At 29.1% G+C, this 24517-nt stretch overlaps 2 protein-coding genes across 2 annotated transcripts in view; one reads left to right on the forward strand and one right to left on the reverse strand.

Annotated features, from left to right (window-relative positions):
• Window positions 1-24517, reverse strand: part of LOC132933962 (uncharacterized) — a 31167-nt gene that overhangs the window by 5275 nt on the left and 1375 nt on the right. The window contains exons 2-4 of the mRNA XM_061000234.1: window positions 23526-23687; window positions 336-470; window positions 60-223 (exon numbers count right to left, since the gene is read on the reverse strand). Coding sequence (XP_060856217.1) covers window positions 60-223; window positions 336-470; window positions 23526-23687 — 461 coding nt within the window. The remainder of the gene's footprint in view (window positions 1-59; window positions 224-335; window positions 471-23525; window positions 23688-24517) is intronic.
• Window positions 5535-7084, forward strand: LOC132936164 (zinc finger MYM-type protein 1-like). The gene is made up of 2 exons (XM_061002854.1): window positions 5535-6820; window positions 6901-7084. The coding sequence occupies exons 1-2, from the start codon at window positions 5535-5537 to the stop codon at window positions 7082-7084; spliced, it is 1470 nt and encodes a 489-aa protein (XP_060858837.1).

The following is a 24517-nucleotide window of genomic DNA, read 5'->3' on the forward strand; positions in this document are numbered from 1 at the left end:
ATCACATGTATCGCCGAATGTAAAATAAGAGACGCTGATGTAATGTGACTTAGGTATACTTGGATTTTTTAATTCGTATGCTTTTCGGTAATTCGGTGTTTATAATAAGCGGATCGTGATATTTTTTATTCTTATAACTCTCTGGAAATTTGCTCATTAACATTATTAACTCAACGTGTTTTTTATAATGTTCTTCCATTTCATTAAAATCCACTTGAGGCTTCTAGAGCATAGATAATAAATTATGTTGAATTTCAGCAGCAGTTACAATTTTATTTGTATCATTTTTTTTTATTAGTCCCTATAATTATTTAAAAGTATTGATGTGTACTTACTACGTGAAGAATTCTATCTAGCAATTCAAAGTTTTCTTTCAATTTTGCCTGGTTCAACTTGATAATATTGACCTCGTTATTTTTAACTTTTATTTTACTGTTCGATAATTTTGATCTAAAACAATCAGTTTTACCCTGACACACACTTGTATTAACTGGATGTAACTGATATCATAACTTTAAAGGTAGGTAGGTACCTACTATATTATTCTATAAGTTTAATGACATTCTTTAAATGTATAGGGGTTTCCGTTTCCCGCCAAAATGACCTCGTCAAATTTTAACAAAACCGTTAATAGGCCGTTTAATGATATAGATTAGGGTGGTCCTTATATGGCAGTTTTGAAAAAAAATATTTAAATTTCTCAGGGGAAACCCCTTAGATTGATTCAGTTAGATATAAAAATGAAATATTAGAAGTTTCAAGACAAACAGAAAAGTTAAGCTGTGCCACAAGAGCCTCAAACTTATTTATTTTTGTTTTTCACAAATTATTTTATATTCTAAATTCTGACCAATAAAATATTAATTTTATACAAAATTTTATCAGATAATATTTGTATAAAATACTATTTTATAAATTTTATATCCTTAACTAATTTTCATAGAATTATTATTTTACAAACAAATAGTGTTTCTGTATTAAATTTTGTTTTTTAAATAATTTTGTGGATAAAGAGTACCATTGTGACATACAATATAGAACGATTATTTTGTTAACTATAATCTATATCAATAATCAATATAATAAGTATTGTAATATTGAAATATAACTATTAACTGGGATGGGAAACTTTTACCGGCTTTAACAGGCAAGTATAATGTGGATAGACTTCCAATTGTAGCTTCATGGAATGGTAAAGAACAATTACTTGGAGTTCCGGCTCTTGATACCGGGATAGGAGTTGACCAGGCTAATGAAATATTTCAAACACTTGAAGATTGGTGTGTTACAGATAATATTCAAGCATTATCCTGTGATACAACTGCCTCCAATATGGGCCGTATAAAAGGTGCCTCTGTTTTATTGGAGCAGTTACTACAGCGTAATATTTTATACGTGCCGTCTGGGCATCATATTTTTGAAATTGTATTGACGAGTGTATTTGAAGTGAAATTTGGTATAACTACATCGGGCCTAGACGTCCCAATTTTTAAACGATTTAGACAATTTTGGTCAAATGTAAATACTACAAAATTTGAACCTGGTATCAAAAATGAGTATGTTGAAAAATTATTGCACAACGTTAGTACAGAAAAATAGTTTTGTATTAGTAATTTAAATAATAGGCTCCCTAGGGAAGACTATAGGAAACTGTAGTTTCTCGTAATTTTTTTTGGTGGTGTACCACCACGAGGACTATCATTTAAAATACCTGGAGCCATACACCAGGCACGGTGAATGGCCAAAGCAATTTGCTGTTTAAAAATATATATATTTCGAAAACAGTTTGATTTACAACAACGAGAATAAATATTTATTGCTAGTATATGCGTGTTTATTGTTAAATTATATGTAAAGGTTTGTTTTAAAGCTCCTCTAACTTCATGTGCACCACTGCAAGATTTAACATTTTTAAAAGATTTAATAAAATATCAGTCGGTCGATAAAAGTATTTCAGATATATCCATAAAAAAAATGTGTGGGCATCTATAGTGTTTATCTCCAGAAGCTATCAGTAGCATTCTCATTTTTTGACAAGGATGTCTCCGTGGAAACAGAAAACAATGATAACGGCTTTAAATACGGATTCCGAAGACGAATTCAGAAAACAATATATTCTCAAACCAAACCAAGTTAAATAATAATATAAATAAATAATAATAATAAATAATAGGTTGTTTATAAATTTTTATTCTTTTCTTTTATAATTACCTTAATAAATTGTAAGTTTATGATAAAATAAATCAGAATATAAATTTTAGAAAATATTGTTTTCTAAAATAAAGTCAAGTATACATTTAAAAAAATATTTACTTTCTTAAAAATCAAGGTTTATCAAACTTTGGCGCTCTTATGTAGGGTTACCATTAGTACTCTTTTAAGAGTACATGTACTCTTATGAGCTCTTAAAATGTTTGTACTCTCACTTTTTTTATATTGTCAACAATGTACTCTTTTTTTCTATTTCTATTTAATTCCGAAAATACCGAAATACCACAAGTCGTAATAAATTTATAAGCTAATCTAATAAAGTAATAACATAAATATAAATTTAATAGGCACGGACGTTATCGATGTTATCGACGTTTTTCTCCGAAATGTCTACGGTATTACGGTATATATAATATATGTTACATGTATGAATGTATGATCGATGTTTGAAAATTGGAATTAGTCTGTGTTAGTATTTGCTACTATGTACTATAGTTACAACCATATAGTTTAGTTCGTTAATTTCGTAAATCGTGTTCATCAAAAATGTCTCGCCGAAAATGTAAATTTAATGATAAATTAATAGAAGAATACCCAATGTTTAAAAAAACAGAAAATGAACACAAGGCTTTTTGTAAAATTTGTTGTATAATTGTTTCATTGGCCAATAAAGGCAAAGCTGATTTAATAAAACATTTGTCTTCGTCTAAACATTCAAAAAATATTCAATCAACTAGTGGTTCAAACTCTGTGAATACGTTTTTTGTAACACAGAATACAAAAATTGAAGAAAAAATATTTGCAGTTGAGACCACACTTGCCCACGGTAAGACATCACCATAGCTATAAATCTTGTGATTGTTCCACTAAATTATATCGTCTTATGTTTTGCGATTCAGAGATAGCATCTAAAATTTCTTCAGCTAGAACTAAAACTGAAGCTATTGTTAATAATGTCTTAGCCCCACATTCATTAACAGAAGTTTTAAAAATCATTAATGATAACAATATTTCATTTATTGGAGTTTGTACAGATGGGTCTAACCACGGTGCTGTGAAAATGTTTCCTATTTTAATTCAATATTTTGATAAAAATATTGGGATTAAACATAATTTAATCGAACTTAAGTCATTACCAAATGAAACTAGTGAAACAATCTGTAATTTATTGATAGAGACTTTAGAAAACATGAGTTTACTTTCAAAGTGAATAGCCTTTTCTGCAGATAATTGTAACACCAATTTCGGTGGTGTAGAAAGACGAGGGACAAATAATGTTTTTTATCGTCTCCAACAGCATATTAGAAGACCAATTATTGGAATCGGATGCCCTGCTCATATTCTAAATAACTGTGTTCAGCATGCAATTGATGGCTTACCGATAGATATAAAGTCTATTATATTAAAAATATATAATTATTTTTCAATTTATACAGTACGTACTGAAGCATTAAAAGAATTTTGTACTTTTGTCGATGTTGAGTACAAAAAAATTTTTTTATTCAAAAACAAAATGGTTATCATTATTTCCGGCTATTAATAGATTGTTACAAATATATCCAGCACTTCAGTCATATTTTTTGTCACAAAATCAAATACCGATTGCAATTAAATCTTTTTTTGAAAATCCTTTAAATGAAAGTTATTTATGGTTTATGCATTCACTAATGTATGTACTTCATTCAAAAATTGAAATAATGGAAAAAGAAAATAATTCTATTTGGGAGATTTCGTCAATATTGTTGTCTGTAGAAAATGCTTTACACGAACGAAAACAACAAGAATTTTTACCCTTAAAAGTAAAAGAAATATTTTAAAATAATTATAATCTATCCGGTGCATCTAATTTAAAAAAAGAAATGTTAAATGTTTATGATCATGGTTTGTGTTATTTGAAAAAATGGACAGCCAATTTCGATCAATTTAATTGTTTAAAATGGATGTCTTTAAACACCAAACCTTTGTGGACTGATATAGAAAATAGCATTGTATTTTTAAACAAATATGATCTACACAAGGGCGCCCACAGGGGGGGGCCGGGAGGGGGCCATGGCCCCCCCCCCGCTTTTTTTTACCAATGTTTTTAATTTTTATAATAGGTATTACAGTATATTTTTATAAATATTTTAGAAGTTTTGTAGCATTTTATTCTTTATATTATATTTTAATAAAATAGATCGATAATTGATTAATCATAAGTGATTAGTGATAAAATTGTTCTGTGTGATAACGTGTTATCAAATAACGTGTTATCTAAATCAATTCTTATGTCTGATCATAGATAATAAAAATCTTTATCATCTATGTGTCATCTATGTATGATCCATACTCCATAGCCTTATTGATAACTAAGTGCCCACTAGTCAAAAACAATTAACAAGTTTGTTACTTTATAACTTTGACGAATTAATATTAAGATGAATCCACCAAAAAGAAAAAATACTTTTATGGATAAGTTTGTTGGTAAAATATCTAAAAATGATGACGACAGAAGTACAACTGATGATCAAATATCTACTCCAACACAAGTAGCACCTTCTAAACTACAGGTAGGTACCTTCATAAGATTTTTTCCTAATAAATAATTATTACTTAAGGATTTATATTTTATATTTATTATTTATGAATTTTTATTAAGATATTATTCAAATGCAAGCAAATAATAAACATGATATTGGTCTTTTTCTTGGTAAGTCTGTTGACAATACATTAAAATATGAAATGCTTATGTCTCCATGGAACCCTTGTAGTGCTTATGATTTTAAAGCAGATATTGGTGTTGGTAAAAGACCTTTTTTGTTAGCTTGGCTTAAACAGCATGATTGGCTTTGCTACTCAGCCATTTTTAAAGGAGCTTTTTGCAAATTTTGTGTTTTGTTTGAACCAAAGGTGGAGTGCAAGGCGCATTCATAAAAACAGCGTTTATTAAGTACAAACATTTTCAAGCTCAGTCAAAAATACATTCAAAATGTTCTTGGCATATATTTTCAGTACAGAGTGCTAAAAATTTTATAGCAATTATGGATGGTAAAAAAATAGATGTACATCAAATGTTAAATTCTTCAGCGAAAAATGTAATTGAATCAAACAATCGTAAACTGCATTCAATAATTTCTTCTATTATTTTCCTTGGTGTACATGGAATACCACTCAGAGGAAAAACTGATGACACAGCTATATTTAATAATTTACTACATTTTAGGGTTGAAAGTGGAGATGAAATTTTGAATGATCATTTTAAAAATAGTGCTAAAAATGCAAGTTACATGTCTCATAGAATACAAAATGAACTTATAAGTATAATAGGTAATGTAATATGTAATATGATTTTAAAACGTGTCAAGGAAGCTGAATGTTATTCAATATTAGCAGATGAAACAATGGATATAGCGGGAATAAAACAATTATCAATATGTTTAAAATATGTGACTTATGAAAACAACCAAACAGTTATAAAAGAAGACTTTGTTGGCTTTATTTCATTGGAAAAATTGGACTCAGAAAGTATAACAAACAAAATTATTTCTAGTTTACAAGAATGGGGTTTGGACCTAAATAAATTGGTAGGACAAGGATATGATGGTGCTAGCACAATGGCTGGACATGTCGGTGGTGTACAAAAAAGAATAAGAGACAAGTATAAGAAAGCAGTTTTTGTCCATTGTGCTAGTCATAGATTAAACTTGGTTTTAAACGAACTGAACTCAGTTCCATGTGTTCGGAATACAATTGGTATTATTAAAGAAACTATAAACTTTTTTAAAGAAAGTTCATTGCGTCGAATAGTTGCTCCAAGTCTTACGAAATTGTGTGTTACTAGGTGGTCGGAGTCACATAAGGCATTAAGAAAATATTATGAAAATTTCCTGTTGATAGTGGAAGCACTAGAGTATCTCAAAGTAAATGGGAATAAAGATACATCATTGAAAGCTACATGTCATTTAAATTCTGTTACCACATCTCAATTTATTGTGTGCCTTAGGATAATTGCTAAATACTCTGCAACTATAGAACCTATAACTAATTCTTTACAGGGAATAAATTGTGATTTATTTAGTGCAAATAAACATATTAAAGACCTTATTAAATATATCAGTGATGACAGAGCTAATAACGAAGAAATGTTTCTAATTTTAATGAAAGATATTAATATGTACTTAAATGAACTTGGTATTACATTAATGACTCCAAGAGTATCCTCAAAACAAACTTTAAGAAATAACCCCCCTTCGTCAGGTCCAGAAGATTACTACAGAAAATCTATTTATATACCATATTTAGATTCACTGATCACATCTTTAAATGAAAGGTTCCCAGAGGATAATTCAAAATATGAGATCATTTCAGTTCATCCTAAGTACTTAAAACAAACAAAAAAAGAAGAATTTATCATACAACTCCAAAATCTAAAATCATTTTATGGAGAATTCATTGAGAATATTGAAGAAGAAGGCCTAGTATGGTACAATATGTGGAAAGAAAAAAATGATGACAATATGGATTTTCTGAAGTTATTAGATGAAGTCACATTTCTACCTTCAATAAAAAAATGTCTTTTAATAGCAGCTACACTTCCATCTACTACATGTAGCGTTGAAAGGTCTTTTAGGTTTGTATTACAGTTTATAATATATTTTTTATTTTTACTACTTCAATTATTAATTATGTTTTATATTTGCTTTAAATTAGCTCGCTTAAAAGACTTAAAACATGGCTTCGTAGTACTGTTACTGAGAATCGCTTAAATGGCTTGGCATTGATGAATATCTACAAAACTTATGTACAAGCTCAAAAATCCAACATTATAGAGGAAACGATAAAATTATTTGCCATGGAGCCTAGGCGCATGCAATTTTTATTTAATGACAATTAATAATCTTAATATTTTTATAAAATTAGATACCTAGGTTAATAATAAGCAATATAATAATTTATAAGATTTTTTTTTTTTTTCAGTGCTCTTGATGTCTCATATAATATTTTGATGATACCCACGTCCTACAGTAATCATATTATGGTGTCATCTGCAGTTTGTAATGAATCTATAAAATACTATACCTAATAATATGTTATGGCTATGTATAATATAAACTTTGCCCCCCTCCCCCCCCGGTGAAAATTTCTGCGGGCGCCCTTGGATCTACAGTTAAACGACTCTTTATTATTTGATCGATCTCAAAACTTAAATTTGTTTTTGTCACAAATGGAAAAAAAAGAAGACTTTTCATCATTATTATCAGATAAAAAGTGGGTGAAATATTTTGAACAAAGAAGCTATGATACTATTAAAAATATGTACGTTCTACTTCGCCATACCTGCTCAAAATGCAAATGTCGAGAGAATATTTAGTCTTATGAAAGCACAATGGACTGATGATAGAAATAGACTTCTACCCGATTCTGTAAAACATTTGTTGATGACACAATACAATTTCAAGCATTTTGACTGTACTCAGTTTTATGATTATTGTATTAAAGACAAAAGTTTGTTATCAAAAATTCGAAGCAGTAATAAATATTAAATTCTTAAACATATATTATATTAATACCCATGTACCTAATTAAAATTATTAATAAAAACTAATTTTTTACCAAATGTATCATAAATGATAATATTATGCATTTCGGTATTAAGTATTCATACATAGTTTAGTATATAAAATGTCTTGTTAATTAAATAAAAATTAACTATGTAATCAGAGTTTTTATATTATGTTCTCTTTTCTAAAAGACACAATGTGGTAACCCTACTCTTATGGCACGGGTTAATTATTTTCAATCATTCCTAAACTTTACAAAACTCATTTTTATCACTATCCAAACGACTTTAGGGGGTTTCATCTGAGTAAATCAGAGATCGAAATATAAGGACCAATGGGGTGAATAGGAACATAGAGGCGAATAGGAACAAATGTACAAAAAAATGTTGTTATCCATGATAATAACTAAATTGAAGGCCTACCGTGGAGATCGGTGTATGTTACAATTTTTCAAAAACCGTTTTATTACATTAATTGATAAAACTTAGTGTTGCTAACAGATTGTAGTACATAATGTATGAATAAACGTACGTTAAGAATTCAAAAAATCGATTTCAAGAAAGATTTTATGTATCTGAAGTTGTGGACGTTTGTTGAAATCGGTGTATGTTACATCTGGTAACATAATCAGTATATATTAGTCAATACGTTCAAACTTGAATATTACAACTCACATGTACATGTTTTTCGTTGTTCGTTTGAAGAAAGCAAAAACGGTAACACAATGCACACCTGAGACACTAGTTGTTTGTAAATGCTCGTATGAATGTAAAAAATTGACTGTGAATCGTATCGTTTTGACTCGTAAACAGTTTGCGTCTTTGCGTTATAAACAACAAGGGGATTATTTGTTGAGCAGAATTTCCTTGAACAGTATTCAGCGGCGTAGTAAGGAAAAAAAAGAAATTCCTGATAGCAGTCGTAGACAATGTTCAATCAAATATACAGTGCCGGGTGAAGAGAATTTGCTACAGGTTTGTAAACAGTCATTTATGCGTTTATTTTCATTATCGAATAGTCGGTTACAGAATTTAATTGAGCACGCAAAAAAGGGTGAGATATCTTTTATAAGTAACATCGGAAAAAATCCAAATTCGCATTTACATAAAATAAAGTACCAAGAAGAAACGCGAAACTCTATTATATTACACGTGATGCAATTCCCAAGAGAAAAATCACATTATAGTCGTAATAAAAATAGTAAAGAATTTCTCAGCCCAGATCTTAATATTTCGAGATTGCATAGCGCATTCAAAATTCAGAACCCTTATTCAAATGTTTCTATTCGATTTTATCGCCGTACATTTCTAAAGTATTTTCCAACCTTATCTTTCCGGCGACCGCGAACAGATACTTGTATGACGTGCGACCGGTTGCACATGCAAGGAAAAGATAAAACGAAAAAAAGGCCAACGACCTACTAAAGATGTTGGACTATTTGGAACCGAAGTACCGCGAATTCTACACACAACTGTGTAGCCAAAAATAAAAATATTATTATACTAATTATATTAACAATATTAACAATATTAATTATAAGAGCTATTATTTAAAAATAAATAAATAAATTTCTTTTGTCTCATACACCGATCTCTAGCGTTCTTTTCTTATACTGCCTTCAATTTTTATTGCAGGAACGTAATTTTTTCAGGTAACATAAAACTAGCGTCATTGAAAAAAACCATGTACTAAACATGCACATACACCGACTTCAATGGTATATATACAGTTATTTGTCGCTCCTGAAAAATTTCACTTTTGTAACATACACCGATCTCCACGGTAGGCCTGTAGTCAATGATGATGCTTCTGATACAGCTGATAACGATCAAAGCAATGAAGATAATTCAAATAAAGGCAGAAAGATCAGAGACAAAACAAAACGGAAAAGGAACATTCGAAAAAATTTAAGAAATGCTGGTAAGAAATACATAAATACCAAAGGTAAAGAAGTTCCTGAAAAATATTTTGAAGATTTTGCGTTGTGTCACAATAAATGTCACCAATTATTTACTTTAGAGCACAGAGAAAATGTGTTTAAATCCTATTATGCAATAGGGTGTCATAATTTCCAAACTTCTCATTTGTGCAGTTTAATAACTGTTCTTAAAAAAAATCGATGTTATAATAAAAATATATCTATCAGAAAGGAATTTAGTCATATATATCGTTTTCCTGTAAGTCTAAGTAATATTGATTCAACCTACATTAAAGTTTGCAAAGATTTTTTTAAACGTTTATTAAGATGTCTGACGGTCGCATTACAAGAGCTTTAGTAAATAAAGTTGTTGGTTCTACTCCGCCTAAAGATGCCCGTGGAAAAAGTGGAGCTGTAAATAAAGTATCAAATAAAAAGCGTTATGAAGTCATAAATTAAATTAAACAATTTCCTGTGTCACATTATTCACATCACATCACATTATTCTAGACACAAAAATTTAAATAAGAATTTTTTAAGCTCCAATTTATACATCTCATTAATGTATACACTATACAAACATGAACACAATGATCCAATTTCAAAGTATGTATTCAGACAAATCTTTGACAGACATTTAATTTATCATTCCATCCTCCAGTTTTTGACAGTTGCAAAAAATGTGACATATTAATTACTAAAATTAAAACAGCCTCTAATGAAGATAAAGTCAAATTAAATGAAAAACATGAATTACATCTAAGAAAAGCTGAAGCTGCTCGTAATGGGATGTATTGTGATATACCAACAGCTAAAACAGATAATCAAACAACAGTTATTGCTTTTGATCTCATGAAAACGTTTGCAACTCCATCTTTATCTGTTGGTATAGCATATTATAAGAGGCAATTGTGGACATATAATTTAGGTATACACAACCTAAGTACAAATGATGCTTATATGTACGTTTGGGATGAGTCCATAGCCTCAAGAGGGCCACAGGAAATTGGGTCTTGTATTTTACACTTCGTTAAAAATTATGTAAATACAGAAAAACTTATAATGTACAGTGACCAATGTGGTGGACAGAATCGCAACATTAATATGGCTCTAATCTGCAATTGTATTGTATGTTCTGACCACTTGTCTCCCATCCAAATACATCATTAATGTTTAGTGTCTGGACACTCATACTTACCATGTGATAGAGATTTTGGGGTTATTGAAAAACAGAAAAAGTACCATCCTGAAATTTATGTTCCAAATGATTGGATTATAGTCATTTTAAATTCTCTGAAAAAAGTCCCTTCAAGGTTGTACAAATGACTCAAGAAGATTTTTGTTCCACTGTACTTATTGAAAAAGACATCACTAATAGGAAATGGTGATGGAGAGAAAGTAGAATAGTTAATATTTCAATGGATCTTTTTTACAAACGACAAACCCTACCATATGTTCTACAAACATTCAAATAATAATTTGTTACATTTTCTTGTGTAAATTTATTTAAACGTGCAATGGCTAAGCCAAAATTACTTCAAAAACTCTACCCCAATGGAAATCCTATTCAGAAAGAAAAATACAAAGATCTCTGTGAACTAATGCAATTTATACCACCTATACATCATGATTTTTATAAAAAATATTAAACAGAAAAAATAAATTTTTTATTAATTTTGCAATTTTAATAAATAATAATAATATTATGTTGTATTTTATTTCTAAAAAAATTATAAGTCTGAATTATTAATTTATTGTTATTGTTTAAATTCTGTTATAATAATATGCTGTTTTTAAAATATTTCAAGGTATGATAATAATCATTATGTTATATGTATATATAAAAATAAGTGAACATTTTGAATAAATTTTATAACTCAAGATCCACCAAACCGATTTCGATAAAAATTTCAGAACATATTAAGATTGATATGTAGATGGTTTCTGTGAAGTGTGTACGTTGTGGGATAAGTGGTTCCGGAGTTATTGCCTTTTAAGTGCACACCTGGCGACATGGACAAAAACAACAACAATTATTTTTATCTATATATATAACCCATAGCAACCATTAAAAAACAAAAATTTCTATCGTAAATCTCAAAATTCCTGTTTGAGCACCTACCGGAGGTGATCACTTCCCTTTTTAAATTAGCCTATGACACTCACAAAGAATGTGGCTTTGTATTGGTGAAAGAATTTTCGAAATTAGTTCAGTAGTTTCGGAGTTTATCCCGAACATACAAACAAACGCTATCATTTTATATATTAGTATAGATATAGACAAAAATGAATGTTTGTGTGTAGATTAAACCTCTGGGAAGAATATATATATATATAGATATATATTTTTTTTTTATTCATCGGATTTTAGTATGGTTGCGATAGGCTTTTGTATTAATTGATTATATTAATCCTCCGTATGTGGAATTAAGTAAAAATGACAAACTCGGTACAATTTTGAGTTAAATCATACACTTACGTACAAACGGCACGGGGTCCGCGATCTACCGCAGGTAGATTGCCTACCTGATAATATACTGCTGCGAATCAGAATTTTTATTCCGGGCAACAGAAAAGTTAAGATAAATTTTGAACACCATACACCATACACCGAATATTAAATAACGAATCGAACAAAGTTTGAGTCATATAGAATTGGTACATTTAACGGGCAACGAAGTGCCAGCGGGATCAGCTAGTTTTAATTCTAAAAAATGCATACGTCTGAATTATTAATTTATTGTTATTGTTTAAATTCTGTTATAATAATAATATTATGCTGATTTCATAATTTTAAAATCTGATTAAAAATATGTGATTTAAACAATTCATAAGCCTGAATTTCAAATACCTATATTGTTATTTTTAAATTGTATATTAAGTTGATTAAAAGAGTTTAGTTGACATGACATGGTTGATTCTTTTATACAAATTTGACCTAAACCACATTTTATAGTTATGAAGTCGTTATAAGAAAAATGCAAAAGTGACCTATCCAACATTAACTTAGGGAATTTTGACTTTTTTTGGTTTCAAAAACGCTGATGTAATCTACAGTGGATTGCAATAAGAACCCCCCACCCACAACAAAAAAAAAAAATATTAAATTGTTCTCGGTGATACAAAATTAGTAAAATAATTAAAGCTTATTAACTCGGATTGATGGTTGAGTCAAATAGGCCACTTTTGTGCTCAGCGCCTCATTTTAGAGTAATGTTCAAATTATTACCCCCGGTTTTACATTTGTTTATTTGGAGAGGGGTGTCTTTAGAAAATTTAAAAAATAATAAAATGTTATTATAGATGGAAACATACGTGTGGGTTCAATGTCCTCTTAATGTACAATAGCTATAGTGGCTTAGACATTTAGAATTTGTGTCAACTAAATGTATTCGTAACAGCCTGAATATAAATTATTCAAATATTCCTATGACTGACAAATATGAAATATTAAACGAATTTAATTAGTATTATTTATTATATAAATATGTTGATAAAATTATTTCTGATGAGTTAAAAACGAATAAACTAGCGGAATTACCCGGCTTTGTTTCCGATTGTTCAACTTCTTTTAGGTATAACCCGCCGTGTGGAAGCAATGTCTTTTAAAGTGTAAATTATATTATATTTTGATGTATAGTCATGCGGTAGTGCGGTATAAAAAACTGTTTTTTTGTTTATTTTAAAAAAACTTCATATTTACCAACCCTACGGTTTTGTATAATTTAATATATCTTATGTATCAAAGTTATACCTAGTTTGTAGTTTTTACTTAATTCAACCTAAGGCCGTATATATAATCAATGTATACAAAATCAAACATTCTCGTGTATAGATAAAGAATAAAAAGAAAAAAACAATTTAAAAACAATACAAGAAATTTGTCCACCGAAACTGTGGTTCGAACTCAATACATTCTGTACTAAAATACATAGAAGTACCACTGCGCCAACAGGTTTATCGTTTTAGTAATAATAATAATTATTAAACCCAATAACAACCATTTACAAACAAAAAGTCTATCGTAAATCTAAAAATCCCTGTTTGATTACCTCTCAGGGTTGGACCTCTAATTTACCCTTTTTAAATTAGCCTATCTTCTTCCTAGAGTTTTAATTTATCTCTGTACCAAATTTTATCGAAATAGGTCGTTGTTTAGGAATGCATAAAGATAGACGTACAGACAGAAATCTGAAACATTCATATATTAAATTGGAAAGAATAAAAATTGTCATATAAATTATACTATTTATCTTCATCCAATAAACCCTTTAGGCATTTATTATTTAATTCGGAAATTCCGAAAAAATCTCCATATTTTACCAATGATATTTTGTCAAATGTTATTCTTAAAAAATGGTTGACACATTTCGATAAAACTATCTTTTATTTTTACCACAGCAATATTGTTTTTGGTAAATACCCTTTCAACTATTATTTTGATTCCTTTTAAATCAGGTGACAAACAATTGTGTATCAGCATTGACTTAAACTATTTCAACGATTTTAAAAAAGTTTAATGATTTTCCTTAATAAACATTCACTTTTTCACTTTTCATGAAATCATCATGGTTATCTTGCAAATTAGTCCACTACTGACCCTTTAGTTAAAACTAACTAATTTATATATAATTATTTGAATAAAAAATTTAAAGTACCTACCTATTAGGTATTTTTCTCGATTTTCAAAAAGCGTTTGACTGTATAAAACATAACTTATTAATTAAAATTGGAATTTTGTGGAATAAGAGCTAAGTAATGCTCTAAATTTAATTAAATATTTTATTTCGAATAGGCCTCACAGGTTCGACTAGAAATAATTCTTAGCGATAAAATACAAATAGTTTTTCAGTGCCTCGAGGAACTGTTCCGGGTCCACTTTTATTTATTATTTATATTAATGGGCTATTAAATTTAAACATAAATGTTGAGTGAAATTTGAGTAAAAAAACAAAAATGTGCAATGATCTATTTAAAGAAGCAAATATTTGATTTTATTTAATTCAGGAAAGATGTGACAATAATGATCTACGATGAAATATAAGTAAATACCTAAATATGTTATATTTACTAATACTAACTATATTATATAAGCAGGTACTGATTTTAATATTTGAACCTTCAATTTATAATATGAACATCATACTTAATTGTTGATTTCCTTTGTAGAGGAATAATATAGAGTCACATACTAAGTTTATGTGCTGATTTTTTTTTAAATTCAATTTGTATTATATTATAGATGGGTCTAAAATATATCAGAAAAACAAACCGAGATTCTTGGTAAAAAAAGGATTTATCAGCTGCTATGAAGGCAGTAAAATATGGTGACTGTAATATGAGACAATCCGCTTCCAGATATTCAGTTCAATTTAGTACACTCCAAAAAATAATAAAGTTAGACTAAAGTAAGAGACCAGTTATGGGACGCAAATCTATATTTACCTCAGATGAAGAAATTAGTATTGCTGATCATATCAAAGATTTAGATAATTTGTGTTATTACCCTTCATCAGCTTCGAGAAAATGGTTTTCTTTTTGCTGAAAAGAATAATATTAAACATACCTTTAATACCACCAAACTCATAGCAGGAAAAGATTGGTTATATAGATTTGTCAAACGTAATCAAACAGTTACTGTAATGAAACCAGAGTCTACCAGTTATACATTACAAATGTCAATAAAGAGTAAGTATAACTATTTTTCCACGATTTAGAAACTGTTATGGAAAAGTTTAAATTCACAGTTTCAAAAATATTTAATATGGACGAAACCGGAGTTTCTACTGTGCAAGATACAAGTAAAATTATGGCAGCAAAAGGTTAAAGAAGAGTATAGGATCTGTTTCTAATTGGGAACGTTGGGAAAATGTAACAGTTATATGTGCTATGAGTGCATCTGGCTCTTTTGTACCCCCTGTTTTTGTTTACCCTCTCGAATCTCTCTTTTATTATCTACAGGTGGACATCCGAGAGTTCTTTACTTAGGAACTAAAAATGAAGACATTTTTCTAGATTGGCTCAAGCACTTTGTAATCTTTGTAAAACCAACAGTTGATGATCCATGTTGACTTATATTATATTAATTAGATAATCGTAATGTTGTTAATACTACCGCATACATCGACCGATTACAGCCTTTCGATCAGTTTATATGTACCATTATTAAATATTGCCTTCAGAAAAGAAAGTGATTTATTTATCAAGAGAAACGCTTTGAAGAAAATAACACCTTAGATTTAGCTTCTATTTTCCATCGGGCTTACTCTAATGTGGCAACTATAAGTAAAAGTATTTCAAGATTTTCTTCAACTGGTATATTTCCTATGAATCCTAATATTTTTGACGAAGAAGATTTTTATGCTGCTTCGACTTTATAACAATTAACGAAATAATTCCAATTGTAATTGCTAGCACACCGGACTCCTCTCTAGAACTCAGCAATTCATCTAATGATTTCAATTCAATAGATTTTCAAAATACAACCATAGAAAATCCAATCTCTCCAATAGCATCTACATATACATGTACTCAGTGGCGTATCCATGGGGGGAGGGGGTCAGACCCCCCCCGCCATGAACCTGAGTTGGTAAATTAACTTTTACATTAAACACGGTTTTTTCTTTAACTTTTTTATATTTTAAAATTTTGACTTGGGAATTATATTAATAGTTTGTATAAACACTATAAACGAATTATACACACGCTGCACATACACACACAAGTCATAATATTATGATCGTATTTACTACTTTGATCATTTTTGCTTGGGAACGTATTATTTGGGTTTTCTACAACGGTTGATTCCAAATCGGTTCGCTGAATCGGTCGTCTGGTCCCGATAACAGCGATAAAAGCAATATCATTATCTGTATTCAAAATTTATTTTAGGTATACCTAATGCATTCGCGGCTCGCCGATCACTTAACACAAGAACATTAATGTCTAAAACTAATAGTTATTAGTTAATAGTTGGGGAGAGTTGGTCGTTGCCCGTTGGTATCTCAATGTTTTACTTAATTTAATATTGCTTATTCGTTTGTATTTGACATTTGTATTCCATTTTATTTGTTTTATTTTAATTTGACATCATTTTAAGACGTCTAAACATTAATACGTCTCAATATTTATTTTTATAATTTAATTTTTATTATATCTAAGTGATTGGACAGAAAATATTCTAATATCTAATACTTATGTTCCTAGTTTCCTAACTTTAATAGTTAGGTATAAGGGCCGTTTCACATGTATGAACTTAATTAATGTAAACTAAAAACGAGCGCGGACGATGCGTTGCGTATGATACACGCCCATGTGAAACGGGCCAAACTCATAAACTATTTGTCTGAAATTTGATTTTTATTTATCGAAATACTCCGAAAAATATTCTGCTTAGCAATATGAAATTAAATTATATAATATACGTACCTAATATTATTTTATTGATTTCCTAAATTTTTATTATTATTATTATTATTATTATTATTTATTATTATAGGCATATTCTCTAACAAATAAGCAGACTAGAAAAATTAATTTTTTTTTTTTGTACCTGAGTCAAAAAAACTGTCAACCAGACTTGAAAATACCGAGATCAATACAAATAATAGTCAAAATGTTAGTGATAAGATTCCCGTTCAAATTCCCGCTCAAAAGGAAATAATTTGTAGATCGACCTTGCTAGCTAGTACACTGTTAACTTCGCTTGATTTGATTGGGATAGATTACAATTACATGATTGGCCAAGGGTATAATGGTGCTGCCGCAATGAGTGGTGATATGGTGCCCACGTTTATGTCCAAGAAAAATGTCCACTAGCAATATACGTACATTATGCATCTCATAGTCTGAATCTTGCTATTTCTGATGCATATAATATTACTTTAATAAGGAACTGTTTAGGAAGTGATGCCAAAAAGACAAAATATTTTAACTACATCTATTCAAAATATTGTACCTATTTCATCGCATACAAAATTAAAACAATTATGTCCAACACGTTGGGTGCAGCGCCATGACTCAATTATAATTTACCTAGAGTTACAAGATGCTGTGATTGATGCTCTAGAAAAAATAAGCAGTTGGTCCGATAAAAATACATCTTCATCAGCAAATCAATCGCATTTTGTGATTAATAACTTTGAATTCCAGATTACTATACACATAATATCAACAGTATATTTTGCTGATAGTTTACCACTAAGTAAACTTTTATAAACACCTGGATTTGATTTATCTCATGTCATTGATATGGCTGATAATTCTATAAATGTTTTAAAAGAAATGTGAAAAAATATTGAAAAAGATTTTAAATGAATATTTGAAAGAGCAGAAATATTTTGTAAGAATTCCAATATCAATATTTCTTTGCCTCATCGTGTTGGTAAACAAGTACATCGAGATAATACACCTGTTACCACGCTTGAGGAATATTACAGAGTGACAATATTTATTCCATATTTAGATAATTTTATAACAATGATAAGTGATCGTTTATTAAAACATAAATATTTGTTGAAAAACTGTAATTGTTTATTTCCGATTAAAGAGAAAGATAATTCAGATACTTTTGAAAATGACATAACAGATTTAGTAAAAAAATATTCACAATTATTACCATCTTTTTCTCCTTTAGTAGTTATTGCAGAACTTAAATTATGGTGGACTTCTCTAATAATTTATCAGAGTTACTTAATAATTTTAATGAAAATAACTATCCAAATGTCTACAAATTGTTAAAAATCGTGGCAACTTTACCCATTACAACAGTTACTGCAGAAAAGTAATTTTCGACAATGCAACGATTGAAAACTTATCTCAAAAATACCATGGCAGAGAACCGTTTAAATGGATTAGCTCAACTGAATATTCACAGGACAATTGAAGTTAATCCAGAAGTAGTGTTGGATGAATTGGCAAAAATAAAAATAAAAATAGATTTAATATTGTAATTACATTTTATTGTAGTTGATAACTATTTTAACCCTGGCATTCGGACATTATATATTATTATGTATTGTATTAACAATGTTTAATAAGTTGTATTTGTTTAAAACTAATAAATTGATGAATTTAATTTTTACGATATATGTTAAATTTTCACAATAAAAATGAATATCTTATACCACGAAGTAAAGTATGGTATTTTTAAATTTGCTGAAGTGCAAGTGGAACAATGTATAATGGATTGTATTAAACTTGATTTCAATGATAAAATATCATTGTATAAGAAAAACGGTTCTTAGCGGAGACGGTTTATCCGTCTGGATTTTTTAAATTTTTATTATTTATTATAGCCTTTAAGTAGAATTAAAATTATACCTAATATTATAATTTTTTATTCGTTGCGACGGTGATAAACAATTCGTTAGAAATTAAAATCCCATTTTAAGCGGTTTTTCGTAATTTGTCAGTAGTTTTTTCCCGTGGCATTAAATAACTATTGAGAAAATCGAAAAATGACCTTTTTAAAGTACCATCTTGATCCAATTTGCTAAAATATAAGGTACTATATGTTAAAATCGAAGCACTCCATCTGGTAGAAATAATGTTGTATACAGGATATAAAAAAAAAAAAATAAACACCATTGTAAAACCAGTAGCTTCTTTGCTCCGCTCAGAATCTATAATCAACCTAAAGGTTGGTTAAAAAAAATGGAGACTAGTGTAGGGTTGCCATACGTCCCGGTACACCGGGACATGTCACCAGTTCATGACTTCGGTCCCGGTCGTCCCACTAGACCCTACAAAAGTCCCGGTTATGTGTAAATAATATTAGTACCAATAATTATTTTTATAAAAATTATAATTGTATTCTAAAACCATGAATTTCATGTCGGACACTCCTATCTTATCTTCACTGATAATAATTGAACTTTGCTATTATGGCATAATAGAATAATTCTATTTATGTCAGTCAACATGCATGCATTGAGTTCGCATTAGTTCGCATTAGTTCGCATTAGTTCGAATCTAACCAACGTCGTGTGATGTCTGTATTCAGTGTATTCTCGTTTATCGTGATTTTGTAGTTTCGTATGGTTTTACAATTTACAAATACAATGCCAAAGAGAAAGTGTCATTTTTCCGATAATTACACCAAAGAATGGTCGTTCATAAAAAGGGGTCGAAATGAATATGAAGCACATTGCACAATATGCAATATATTTATTTCCGTGAGTCACAGTGGTAAGACTTCAATACATGACCACAACAAGTCTAATACTCATAAGTCCAATATATCGATAGCGTCCTCTTCACGAGATATTTCAACATTTATGGTTAAGGAAAACACTCCAGAAGATATTTTAGTCTGTGCCGCAGAATTAACAACAGCTTACAAAGTTGTTAACCACCATCAATCATTTAATTCATTGGATTGTAACACAAAACTTAATTCAAAACTCTATCCAGATTCAAAAATTGCCGCAAAACAATCAACTGCGCGGACTAAAGCAACAGCAATCATCAAAAATATATTGGCACCACATTCTTTGCAAACAATTAAAGAAGAGATTGAACAAGTTCCTTTCTATGGAGTTCTTACGGACGCTAGCAATCATAATGCGGAAAAATTGTTTCCTCTTATTATTCAATATTTTTCCGAAACAAAAGGTAATGCAATTAAAATTAATAAAGCTTAATTCTTTGGAAAATGAAACTTCAGAGACTATAGTGAAATTTTGTGTTGATACATTAAATAATTTAAATATTTCTTTACATAAACTAATCGCGTACAGTGCAGATAATACAAATACTAATTTTGGTGGGAGAGACAGACATGGAACAAACAATGTTTACTTTAAACTCCAATCCATATTATCTAAAGATATCGAAGGCATAGGTTGTCCAGCTCATATTTTACATAATACAGCGTCTACATCCGCTGACGTACTTTCTGTTGACGTGGAGTCTATAGTACTTAAAATTTATAAATATTTTTCCATATTTACTGTAAGAAATGAACGTCTTAAATCATTTTGTGAGGAGGCTGATGTACATTATGCTAATTTACAGTCTCATTCGAAAACTCGATGGATGTCTTTGTTGCCAGCAATTGAACGTATTCTACAGTTATGGGAACCACTAAAAAATTTCTTTCTCGAAGAAACAAGACCACCAAAAGCAATCGTCGATTTTTTCAAAAATCTGTTAAATTTATTTCTTGTTTTTACATTGTCAAACATTTTTATTTGAGAAACAAATCAAAAAAATAGAAAAATCTGATATTACCATTATAGAAGTCAAAAAAATTATAAACGATTTAGAACAAACACTTTCAGAACGCGCCGAAGCTAACTTTTTGGGAATCAAAACTAAAACTGAATATAATAAAATAAAAGACGATGCTCAGCTTTTTGTTTCGATAAAATTATTCGACGAAGAAGTCGATAATTATTACAAAACGGCACGGGAGTATTTACAACAGTGGAGTAACCCTCTTATAAAATTTGAGGTATTTTCATGGATGGATCTTACTTCTTCGCTGCAATGGCAAGAAGTTGAAAAGACAATAACTTATTTAAAAGAAAAGGGAATTGATATTACGGATAGTTGCTTTGAAGAAATATTGTATTTTAAAAACTTCATAGACAAACAGAAATTTGATGAAGATTGGAATAAAAAAAATATGCATGACAAATGGTTACATTTCTTTCAAAAAACTGATGTATTGGAAAGAAAACGTAATTTAATTTTAATGTGCCAATACTTATATGCTATTCCTGGTCATAACGCTAATGTTGAAAGGATATTTTCACTGATAATGGCCCAGTGGACAAAAGAACGTAACCGTCTTCAAGTAGAAACTGTAGAAAGTATCATTCAATGCAAATTTAATTTCAAAATGACTTGTTCGGAATTTCATATGTATGTTATGGGAAAACCAGAGCTATTGAAACAGGTGAAAAAGTCAGAAAAATATAATATTTCAAAATAAATAAATAAATAATATTTCATTAATCAAATGTATCTTCTAATTTAATGTCTTTCATAATTCAATACTATTATTTTTTTTCTATATATATATATATATATTAATTATACTGTGTTCTAAATTTTAATATTAAAAAAAAGGTTGTTCAAATTATTTTTGTAAATGTCCCGGTCAGTACTTGGACTTTTATGGCAACCCTAGACTAGTGTCACATAAAAAACTCACTCGTCTGTGCTTATTTATTGTTTCCAGTAAAATTCAAAAGTAAAAAGAATTAAGAAATAAACGACAACCTATGTTTCTAGTTCAGAAGAAGAAAGTATTGATATTCAGCAGCTTTGTGATGATGATATAGGTAGAAGTCATGGAAGATCAAGATCAAGAAGTATGTTTTATATGCGAGAAAATAGGGGTGAAGTCTGTAACTTATGCATTATGGGTGCATGCAGAGTATAGTGGGGCTGACTCACCAGAAGGATATGAATGTTACATGTGCGTAAGATGTGTACGTAGAGCACTTTTCAGTTCCTAAATTAAATTACTTACCTACTGTGTATAGTGTATTGTTATCACAAAGTATAATGTTAAATGATTTATCCATCGTTAAATACTCATAGCCAAGTATTGGAATAGGTTAAAAAAAACTTTAAGTCTGACAACTGTATTACTTTAAATTAGTTTTTATAACACATTGGTTTTTATTTTATTGTTCTTTTTAATAATTTTTGAATGTGCAATTGTTTAATACTAAGTTGTTTTTAATAATTCTATTACTTAACTGTTTTGTTTTTGTTTGTTTACAACTGTAGAATACCTACATGAAATAATTATGTTCAGCTTAAAATAGTTGATTAAAAAGTAATACCTAGGTATGTAAATAATTATTTTAATATGATATAGTTTAAATGTGTTTTTATTGTTTAATTTGTTATTCCTGAAATAAAATGTCTTATTAATTTGAAAATATTATATTTCGTATCTATTTACATGAATTTAAAACATAACCGGTGTTACCCTCCAGGAAGGGTAAAGCCGGGAATCCGCATTAAAAAAAATGTAAAAACCTTAAATTCAAATATGTTGAAGTCTATAAATGTATAAATCAATATTGAGAATTGACTTAGTTGAAGTTTCGGAGATGTATTAGGTTAGATAGGTATAAGAGATTTCCCTTAGGTGACCGCAATTCACCCACTCTTCCCTACGCTAATATAACATATATATTTTTTCTTTTGCTAATTTTAATCGGTATACAAATTATGTACCTACTTTATTTTCTAACTCAGATGAATTTTCATGTATACCTAATGGCCATACCTGCATAGATCTTTATTTCTTATGGTAATATTATTTAAATCCATTGTAACTTATTTTATTTTTTTATTTTTTAGTTTAATTTTGTTTAATTTTGTGACATACTTAATTTTATTTTTTTTCTAATGAACTCAACCGATCCGCATACAAGCTAATGCTTATAGGATGAGTTTGAAACTTTGTACTGAATACAAAGATAATACATTTATGCATTTTTGTGGTTTCAATAAATATTGATAATTATTATTATTATTAGTATTTGTGTTTCAAATAATTTTAGAGTGATAAAAAAACAACAACTAAACTCTAGTTATCAACATGATTTAACAATTTTTCAGAAATTAAAATTAACTGAAAAAAGCTAATTAGTTTTAAACGTAATAAAGATATTAATAATTTATTGTACATGATGAATTACTAATATTAAATAGCTATATTAATAATTGAAAATAGCATTAATAACCCAGAAATCATTAACTTTTAACTATAGGTACCTACCTAAATATAATAGGATTATTATCAGAAAATTCCTGTATCAATGTCATTTTGGCGTTATATTCATTATATTTTATTTAGGACATGTTGACCTTATACATTTTATTTCTACCTGCGTACGATAAATGGTGTTAATATGTGTTATCAATTTAAAATTGTCCTCTTCTATTTGTGCTAGCTTCGCCGCGTTTCCTTCAATAACTCCAGGCTTGTAATACGCTGTAACTTTAAGCGACGGTGATTTGTTATCCACTTTTGGCTTGACATTTCTGATCTAGAAACAAGAACAGGGTCGTTGTTATATTACCAACAAAATTATGGATTTATTATGATAATATATAGATTGTTTGCTGGACGCAGTAGTGTTCAAATCTGGGTTGATATATGGGTAGTGGGACCTTGAATTACAATTTACATGATTAATATATATATTATACAGAGTAATTCGCCAAACATGCTTTCCCCTATTTTAGGAATAATGTATTAATTTTACAATGATGTGTGTTTGTTGTTTTCTGTTGGTCAGCAACTTTTGGACAGTAGAAATGCTCTGATTTCCTAATTCAGCATCTTTCCTGATAGGAAAGTGAATCTAGTTGATCAGTTGATGCATCCGAGATATCAAACTTGAATATTTCCAGGAGTTTTCAAAAGCGTCAGATAAATACAAATTGAGAATTTATACGCAAACCAATTTTATTTTTTTGGTGACTCAAAAACTAATGACCGTATAGATTCTTTAAAATTTTCAACAAATATTATTAAATCTATGAAAAATTTTCTATTTTCATTAATTTTTTTAAATTATTGTCGATAAAAAATTGCTTGCTGGATCAAACAGGTTCAAAATTCAATGAAGGTTCCTTATATATTGTTTTAACAGCAATTTAAAAAAAAATATTAAATTCATACGCATGCATTTTTTTTTCTAAGCGTTCAAAGTTCAAATTAAGATCATAGCACCATTATATCATAGATGTCCTACAAACTTCAATAAGTAAAAATGTGATTGAATAAAAAAAAACAAACCATGCAGAATCTCTCCATCCTTATAAATAAACTCACAGTGAATTCCCTATAATTAATGTCATAAATCAGTTACCA

Source organism: Metopolophium dirhodum, chromosome 1, assembly GCF_019925205.1.
Source record: "Metopolophium dirhodum isolate CAU chromosome 1, ASM1992520v1, whole genome shotgun sequence".
Taxonomy (NCBI): domain Eukaryota; kingdom Metazoa; phylum Arthropoda; class Insecta; order Hemiptera; family Aphididae; genus Metopolophium; species Metopolophium dirhodum.

Bases quoted from the DNA above. Each gene is read 5' to 3' on its own strand.
- LOC132936164 (XM_061002854.1), top strand. From the start codon at position 5,535: ATGATTTTAAAACGTGTCAAGGAAGCTGAATGTTATTCAATATTAGCA. The intron at 6,821-6,900 runs GTTTGTATTACA...GCTTTAAATTAG, and splicing joins AGCGTTGAAAGGTCTTTTAG to CTCGCTTAAAAGACTTAAAA.